The sequence below is a fragment of the Salmo salar genome, chromosome ssa05 (assembly GCF_905237065.1).
Source record: "Salmo salar chromosome ssa05, Ssal_v3.1, whole genome shotgun sequence".
Taxonomy (NCBI): domain Eukaryota; kingdom Metazoa; phylum Chordata; class Actinopteri; order Salmoniformes; family Salmonidae; genus Salmo; species Salmo salar.
Genome location: NC_059446.1, coordinates 71255763 through 71265703, shown reverse-complemented (window position 1 = coordinate 71265703; position 9941 = coordinate 71255763). Strand labels below are relative to the sequence as shown.

General features: G+C 42.3%; 1 protein-coding gene across 3 annotated transcripts in view; it reads left to right on the top strand.

The window, feature by feature from the left end:
• The window catches only part of LOC106605866 (zinc finger protein 629), a 34057-nt gene extending 26928 nt beyond the window's left edge, over positions 1-7129 (top strand). For all 3 annotated transcript variants that reach the window (XM_045718721.1, XM_045718722.1, XM_045718723.1), the window contains exons 9-10: positions 4462-4749; positions 5983-7129. In XM_045718721.1, coding sequence (XP_045574677.1) covers positions 4462-4749; positions 5983-6579 — 885 coding nt within the window. In that variant the 3' untranslated portion in view covers positions 6580-7129. The remainder of the gene's footprint in view (positions 1-4461; positions 4750-5982) is intronic.
• Positions 7130-9941: the final 2812 nt, after the last annotated feature.

The following is a 9941-nucleotide window of genomic DNA, read 5'->3' as shown; positions in this document are numbered from 1 at the left end:
TGGTGTTGGGCTGTAAGCACAAACCCCACCTGTGGACGTCGGGCCCTCATACCACCCTCATGGAGTCTGTTTCTGACCGTTTGAGCAGACACATGCACATTTGTGGCCTGCTGGAGGTCATTATGCAGGGCTCTGGCAGTGCTTCTCCTGCTCCTCCTTGCACAAAGGTGGAGGTAGCGGTCCTGCTGCTGGGTTGTTGCCCTCCTACGGCCTCCTCCACGTCTCCTGATGTACTGGCCTGTCTCCTGGTAGCGCCTCCATGCTCTGGACACTATGCTGACAGACACAGCAAACCTTCTTGCCACAGCTCGCATTGATGTGCCATCCTGGATGAGCTACACTACCTGAGCCACTTGTGTGGGTTGTAGACTCCGTCTCATGCTACCACTAGAGTGAAAGCACCGCCAGCATTCAAAAGTGACCAAAACATCAGTCAGGAAGCATAGGAACTGAGAAGTGGTCTGTGGTCCCCACCTGCAGAACCACTCCTTTATTGGGGATGTCTTGCTAATTGCCTATAATTTCCACCTGTTGTCTATTCCATTTGCACAACAGCATGTGAAATTTATTGTCAATCCGTGTTGCTTCCTAAGTGGACAGTTTGATTTCACAGAAGTGTGATTGACTTGGAGTTACATTGTGTTGTTTAAGTGTTCCCTTTATTTTTTGGAGCAGTGTATATGGCTACTGTAATAGTAGGATCCTACTCTACACTAGTTGTGCCTTACATGGCTTCTGTAATAGTATCATAAATTTAGCCGGTGGTAACTTGTAGAATAGACACCGGATGGAATGTGGTTTTAACCTGTCAGCATTCAGGATAAGACCCACCCTTTGTATAATTAAGCAATAAGGCCCGCGGGGGTGTGGTATATGGCCAATATACCATTGGTAAGGGCTGTTCTTAGGCACGACGCAACGCAATATATCACAAACCCCCGAGGTGCCTTTATTGCTATTATAAACTGGTTACCAATGTAATTAGATCGTATACCACAGGTATGACAAAACATTTATTTTTACTGCTCTAATTATGTTTGTAACCAGTTTATAATAGCAATAAGGCACCTCTGGGGTTTGTGATATATGGCCAATATACCACGGCTAAGGGCTGTGTCCAGTCATTCCGCGATGGGTCGTGCATAAGAACAGCCCATAGCCATGGTGTATTGACCGTATGCCACACCCCTTCGTGCCTTTTTGCTTAAATATACATGGCTACTGTAATAGTAGGCTCATACTCTTAACTAGTTATACCTTATAGTGCCTTCAGAAAGTATTCACACCCCTTGACTTTTCGCACATTTAGCTTTGTTAAAATATATTACATTTTTTTTAAATTGTCACTGGCCTACACTCAATACACATAATATCAAAGTGTTTTGACATTTCAAACAAAGTAATTACAAATGAAAAGCTGAAATGTCTTGAGTCAATAAGTTTTCAACCCCTAAATAAGTTCAGGTGTAAAAATGTGCTTAACATGTTACATAAGTTGCAAGGACTTCTCTGTAAGGTCCCTCAGTCGAGCAGTACATTTCAAACACAAATTCAACCACAAATACCAGAGAGGTTTTCCAATGCATTGCAAAGAAGGGCACCTATTCGTAGATGGGTAAAAATGGAAAAAAAGCAACACTGAATATCCCTTTTAGCATAGTGAAGTTATTAATTACACTTTGGATGGTGTATCAATTGGGGCAGCAGGTAGCCTAGTGGTTAGACAGTTGGGCCAGGAACCCAAAAGGTTGCTGGATCGAATCCCCGAGCTGACAAGGTAAAAATCTGTCATTCTGCCATTGAACAAGGCAGTTAACCCACTGTTCCACGGTAGGCCGTCATTGTAAATAAGAATTTGTTCAGGTGTCTTTCCGAACTCAGTTGGCAGAGAGGAAGGAAACTGCTCAGGGATTTCACCATGAGTTCAATTGTGACTTTAAAACAGTTACAGAGTTTAATGACTGCGATCGGAGAACTGAGGATGGATCAACAACATTTTATTTACTCTACAATACTAACCTAATTGACAGAGTGAAAAGAAAGACCCCTGTACAGAATAAAAAGATTCCAAAGCATGCATCCTTTTTGCAACAAGGCAGTAAAGTAATACTGAAAAAAATGTGGCAAAGCAATTCACTTTTTAATTTCCTGACTTTTCCAAGTTCCCGACTTGGAATTCCGATTTGGTTGACCGTTCAAAACGTATTTTCCTAGTCGGAGCACATTTTTTTCAGAGTTCCCAATTGTCTTGAACTCATGAAGTCTGAGATTTCCCAGTTCCGTTCAAATCGGCAGAAGTCATGCTGGCTTGACAGCATGGCCAATGTATCCAACCTTTTCTGGCTTATGGTGTTGCGTGTGAATTTTTATCCTTTTAAGCTTGGGAAAGAGACCCTTAATCTCAGACTTGGACCACACACCCTCTCCACGGAATAGCCTGCAGGGGAAGCAAAATAGGGATTGCTTTGCAACGCTTGCAGTTAGCCACTGATTCCTTCCAAACCACTCATTGTTGAATTTGTGATTTCCAACTTGTTGTGTAATGTTTACGTCCAATGGCCGATGAGCACCGATACGTTTTATCTATAATTTCTCTTCATATGACAAGGATTGAAAAAGATTTGCCATTAAATGGTTGACGTGATTCATGACCATGACTGCTTGTCTAGCTTGCTAGCTAAGATTTTGAAAGTATGATGTTGACATGATCAGTCATATAACGTGATTTGACGTAATTTTATCTGTGGCCAATGACTTTGAGCCTTCTTGGATGGGTACTTATAATGTCAATCTATGGCAGTACCCAAGGGGGCTTGATCTTTCAAGCTCTCCCTGTAGATTTTGCCATGACGTGGTGTCCCCATGAGTGACAGAACACTGAGCCAATCACGGTGCAACTGGAGAAGATTACCGACCCCTACGCTCTGTATTTTCCACCAGCTGCCCCTCCACCACATAAAGCACTGTGTTAGGCTGAAACACCTGCATTTTGGAGCTGCATTACTCAAGAAAGCAAATAAGAGACCATGTTTGTATGTGGCTTTATTAACTCATTTACAAAAAAAGGTAATTTACATGTTTTTTTACTTTGTTTTGCAAACTGATATGTGACACGTGTTAATGCAAAAATAACATGCAAAACAGGCAACAAAAAACAAACCAATTAATTTTTTATAGCTAAACAGGCTCTGTCCCACCTGCCCTGAATGACGGGTCGCCACTGTGCCAATGCACATGTACACATAGAACAGTCAAAGCAAATTGACGTTGTTTTACTGTATTTGAAAAAATATTGATCTTTGGTTAAAGATGTCGTTTTGACATCCATTATTCATAGTTCAGTCTGCTTTCCACCAGACACTGGGAGATTCATTCATCTTTCAGCAAGACAGGAACCTTAAAACACAAGGCCAAAGCTACACTGGAGTTGCTTACCAAGAAGTGAATATTCCTGAGTGGCTGAGTTAATTTTGACTTAAATCTGCTTGAAAATCTATGGAAAGACCTGAAAATGGTTGTCTAGCAATGATCAACAACCAATTTGACAGAGCTTGAATAATTTTGAAAAGAATAATGGGCAAATGTTTCACAATCCAAGTGTAGAAAGGTCTTAGAGACTTACCCAGAAAGACTCAAAGCTTTAATCGCTGCCCAAGGTGATTCTAACATGTATTGACTCAGGGGGTTGAATAATTATCAAATCAAGATATATTAGTTTTTCATATTATTATTATATATATTTTTTTTTTTACAAATGTTCATTATGCAATTATATCCATTTTAATTCCACTTTGTAACGCAACAAAATGTGGAAAAAGTCAAGGGGTGTGAATATGTGAAGGCACTGAATAGACATAGATACTGTAATAGTAGGATATTACTCTACACTAGTTATACCTTATAGACATAGATACTGTAATAGTAGAATCTTACTCTACAGATACTGTACCTTATAGACATGGATACTGTAATAGTAGAATCTTACTCTACAGATACTGTACCTTATAGACATAGATACTGTAATAGTAGAATCTTACTCTACAGATACTGTACCTTATAGACATGGATACTGTAATAGTAGAATCCTACTCTACAGATACTGTACCTTATAGACATAGATACTGTAATAGTAGAATCATACTCTACACTAGTTATACCTTATAGACATAGATACTGTAATAGTAGAATCTTACTCTACACTAGTTATACCTTATAGACATAGATACTGTAATAGTAGAATCCTACTCTACAGATACTGTACCTTATAGGCATGGATACTGTAATAGTAGAATCTTACTCTACAGATACTGTACCTTATAGACATGGATACTGTAATAGTAGAATCTTACTCTACTGATGCTGTACCTTATAGACATAGATACTGTAATAGTAGGATCCTTTCATCTATTCTTCACTAGTTATTCCTTATACATGTGTCCCTCTCTCTCTCCGGCCATCCAGGTGGAGTGTGATATGTGTGGTCATTGCTGTATGACCCAGGAGAGTCTGGACCTCCATCGGCTCTCCCATACGGGTCAGACCCCCCTGCGCTGCCCTCTGTCCCCCTGCAGACGGCGCTTCGCCTCCAGCTCTGCCCTGGGGGAGCACATTGTGGCCCACTGCCAGGGGACTCTGGGGAAGGGCCGCGGCTCCAAGAGGTTCCACTGCCAGATCTGTGGGAAGGACTTTGCCTACACCTCCACCTTCAACGTCCACATGAGGATCCACACCGATGAGAGGCCCTTTGAGGTAAGGGGGTGGGGAGGTGGAGATGATTGATTGTTTGTGTGTGTGTGGTGGGTTATCTACTGCACACGACTGACGTTCGTTATGGTGTGTCTTGTTCTGAAGTGATTTAAAACACAGTCTACTACAAGGGATCAATTAGATTGTCACATTTTTTAGCAGAAGCCGAAAAGGCTGTCCGGACAAGACTTTGGTCGTGGTTCTGCCTGTGGTTACTTTTATTATTATTTCATTCACTTCTCACTTCCCCCCTGCTGCTCCCCCAATGGACATTCACCCTGCCCCACCCCCCAATGGAAATGTATCTTTGTTACAGTTGTAAATATGGATACTAATAAACTCATCTAATCATCTCATCTAAAAAATACAAGCTGTGGTTGTGGTCACCCCAGTGTATTATGCCCGCTGGTGTCCTCCCTCCCTCTACACTTCCTATGATTAATGAGTGGGGCTGAGTTAGAGCCTACCATCTCCCCTCTGTGTTACTATTCTGGGACCCAGCGCCACTGGGCACCGCCCGGAAAGGCAGGAAGGCCCTAAACACAGGACCAACCAGCCTCTCTGCTCACTGTGGCACAATTTGTGGTAGAACAGCCCCAGGCTTCTATAGTTCAATAAAATGCAGTCCAAGCTGTAAAGGTACTGGTGAGAATGTCCCTCTGGTTCTACTAATGGTAGGCGTTGTCTCTGGTCATTCAGTATGACAGACAGGCAGGTAACACTGCTGTGTGGAAAAAGATGAATGTCCTTCAGTAGTAGTGCAGCTCTGTTCTGTCAGCTTCTTTTTTTCTGTTCAGTCCCCTGTGTCCCTCTTTCTGTTCTTTATCTCTACCTACCATTGTCCTCTGCCCTCCCTAGATCTCTCTCGCTCTCTCTCTCTTCTCACACATTGTTTTTCTACCCCTCCTATTCTTCTCCATCTTCAGCCAGAAGTGCTGTGTCTACAAATTTGGAGAAGTGTTTCAGAAAATATTTTTCAGTTTTCAAGATATGAAATCTATGAATTTTAATGTCCGCTCTTCTCCTCTTGTCCTTGTTCTCTCATTATGTTTTCCGACCCTACCCATCCTTCTCCCCGCCACTCTTCTTCCTCCTCTTCAACTTCTCCTCCCTCTTTCTTTCCGTTCACTCTCTGCCTCTCTTCACTCACTCCTCTCCCCCTTTCTTCACTCTTTCCCCTCCTCCCACTCGCTGCCCTGTCTCTCCCCCACATGTCCCCTCCTCCTCCTCTCTCAGTGTTCTACGTGTGGGAAGAGTTTCCGCCAGCTGCCCCACCTCAAGGACCATGAGCGTATCCACAGCGGCCTGCGGCCCTTCTGCTGCTGGGTGTGTGGTAAAGCCTTCAGTGTGGCCGGCCGTCTTACTGAGCACGCCCGCATCCACAGCGGAGAGACGCCCTACACCTGCCATCGCTGCCCCTCAGCCTTCCGCTCACGCTCCAACCTCGACAAACACATCCGTCTCCACGATGACGGAACGGATGGAACCACGGCCAACGACGCAGAGGTGGAAGATGCGAGGGTGCTCTTGTCTACAGGGACGGGATCAGGTGGCGAGGGGGAGTCGGCGGTGCAGACCATTCTGCTGGTCCAGGCGGATGGAACCACAGAGGGGGGGATGGTGCCGGCCGTGCCCGTCTCAGAGCACTCCTCTGGGGCTATGTTCTCTGGGCAGGCTGGGTCCTCCCAGGTGGTGTTCTTGGGTGGTCAGGCCATCTCTGTCCCCTCCCTGTCAGCCATCATGGAGGGACATGAGATCCCCTCGGTCACTGTGGTAGAGGGACAGGATGTACCACACACCATAGAGTTCATCCTAGAGGAGACCATCTCATAGAGGAGACTGTAGAGGAGGAAGAGGGTAGAAAGGAGATGGTTTGTGATAGAATGTATTAGAGACTGAGACAGAGTTCGACTGAAAGATGGTAGGATTTTCAGTTAGTAAAGGTGAAATAAAAAATAAATAGTGTTGAGTTAAATCAAGATGTATAGTTTTTGCTGTTTCCTCAGTGCCGGGGCTATTCTTGTTAAATGGTCCGAAATATTGTTTCATTTACTTGAATGATCTACATATTAATTGATTTTGACAGAGTTTAGTGAAGGATTGGATGTGTGGCCCTTAAGCTTTGAGAGATGCTTCTTAGTTTAGAAGAGCAGAATTGATTTTAAATGTTGAAATCGTACAGCGAAGCCAGTGAAGCAAGCAGCAGTTGTATGGTAAAGCATTTATCCTGTTTACAATGAGAAGTTGAAGGAAAAGCTGATTGTAAAAGTGTTCCCAGAGTGTGTACCGTCAATATTATTTAGAGTGAGTTTTATCAGGGTTGGACTTGAGTCGCCCATAAAATGTCCTCTGTTTTCTTTTTAATAAAAGGCTTCAGCTTTCACCATTTCTCCAACGCTTCTATCATTTTATAAGGAGGATGACATATGGGCCTCACCATGAAACATCTCACACATCAGATAGGATGGCCTTTATGGGCCCCACTGTAAATCCACAACGCTCTCGCTTGACATCATCAATATAGACTTTCTGACACAGGTACCCACCGAGTCACTGAGGCAGAGCTCAGGAGGACAGCAATATGAGAGATCCCCATACAAGTCATGTAATTACCCAGGATATTTGTTTCAATGTTTGTCACTGTGTGTTGACGTATATAGATTTAACAGTAATGTTAATATAATGTCTATGACATAAATATGAATAGATGAAGTTAATATTGTAATTCCATATGATAAGGAAGGAGAGGATTTATGATGATCTCAGCTGAATGAGGAAGTACACGTCATATTGCTGTATCATTATGCTATAGTGGATAGCTAGATATCAAAAATAATGATCTAATTTGTGTTTAAATGGAAAAAGGCTTGATGTGCCAGAACTTTTCCAGTGCTGCAGCAGATCATAATCGTAATCTAAAGCGCCGTTTATGACTGTTGCACACCCAGCGAATGCTGACTGGAGCGTTTTCACACAAACACTCTGTCTTGATTTGTTTTCATGACATGAAATGAGAAATGCTGGTGATTGTGCTGCAGACGGAGAGAGAAATTGCCTCCATTTTAGCATAGGAGCCTAGCATGAAACGTTTTTTTTTCATACTTTCATGGGAAGAGAACGTCTTCATAAAAGTTAACAGACCCTCACTAAGGTGAGATGAGAACCAGCAGTCTTTTCAGAGAACAGTGAGGTCCACAAGTATTTGGACAGTGACACATTTTGGTTGTTTTAGCTCTGTAAATCCAGCACATAGGATTTGAAAGCGTTTGCTAAAAGACTAAAATATAAACAAGCTAACCTCCCCAGTTATTGGTGAGAGGTTAGCATGTCTTGGGGATATGATCTTTGTGCATCTGTAACTTTCTCACTAATCATTATTCCTTTTTCATTCAGGCTTATCCGTAATCATGGTAGCATACACATTCATGAAAAAGTGTTTAGAAACATATTGTATTCTTAAATTGACTGGAAAATCACAGCACATTATTTATCATTCATTTCTATTGGGCACAAAATAATCTGAAATACAACCAAAACAACTGCAAAGCATCCAACACGTTTGTAGAGTCACAAGCTACACAATTTGTCCAAATCCTTTTCCTTCCTTAAAATGGGAGGACTATGTACAAAAAGTGCCGTTCTTTCTAAACGGTTCACCCGATATGGATGAATACGCTCAAATTAAAGCTGACAGTCTGCACTTTAACATCATTGGCATTGTGTCATGTCAAATCCAAAGTGCTGGAGTACAGAGCTAAAACATGTCTCTGTCCCAATACTTTTGGAGCTCACTGTATGTGACCCAACTGGAGGATTGCTGAAAACGTTGTTTCATTACCATAAACGGGGGGCTAAATTTAGTTAGAATTTGTTGTCACACATCTATCACTGACTAAAGAGATGAGACTCGACAGTCTGAACTTTAACCTCCTAGTCATTGTACAATTTCAACAACAAAAAACGTATCACTGTCCAAATACTTTTGGACCTCACTGTATTTCCCACCAACCTCCAGTATAGATGAATGCACGTACATGTACATTGCCATTCATCAATGCATCTCCAGCAGACTAAGTAGCCTTGTATCATAGCATGGTCATCTCTACTGTGTCTCTAGTCATTTAGTAGATGGTAGATGTTCTTGGCATATGTTCTATACTGTATGTTGAAGGTATAATGATGAGAGTACTGCGCTCTGAGAGAAGGCCTGTGGATGTATGGGGACCGAGGCCATTAGTTATGTGCCTATAGAGACAGTCCTCTTTCCTCTGTACTGTACAATACTTCTATAGCTTTTCCTTTTTTTGCCCCCTCTCCCGATTATTTCTTTCTAGGATGGAGGTTATAGTAGTGAGGAGTGGTTCTTTGTTTGCTGTTTGTTTTGTTACTACAGTTTACTAATGTAAATGTTACTTCATGGTTTATAGTTCGATTATAACCAGACCGTCAAATCAAATTTCACCTAAATATCACAGTAGAAGAGATGGAGACCCGCACTCCAAAACTGAGGCTTGAATGCAAAATAAAGATGTTTATTAAAACATCATGGTGGCCAAAAAATGCAAGAAATTGCATAAATGAAAGGTGAAACGCAACATTTTGTCCTCAGGGCATCACAAACACTGGACGGACTGCATTTGGTTTGGGGAGATTATTAGCATCCTTATTAGCATCCTTCTACTGCAGTGGGCTAAACCAGGGTCACACAGAGTATATCTTGTTCTTAAACAAATCTACTGCAGTGGGCTAAACCAGGGTCACACAGAGTATATCTTGTTCTTAAACAAATCTACTGCAGTGGGCTAAACCAGGGTCACACAGAGTATATCTTGTTCTTAAACAAATCTACTGCAGTGGGCTAATCCAGGGTCACACAGAGTATATCTTGATAGTGTTAAACAAATCTACTGCAGTGGGCTAAACCAGGGTCACACAGAGTATATCTTGATAGTGTTAAACAAATCTACTGCAGTGGGCTAAACCAGGGTCACACAGAGTATATCTTGGTAGTGTTAAACAAATCTACTGCAGTGGGCTAAACCAGGGTCACACAGAGTATATCTTGATAGTGTTAAACAAATCTACTGCAGTGGGCTAAACCAGGGTCACACAGAGTATATCTTGTTCTTAAACAAATCTACTGCAGTGGGCTAATCCAGGGTCACACAGAGTATATCTTGTTCTTAAACAAATCT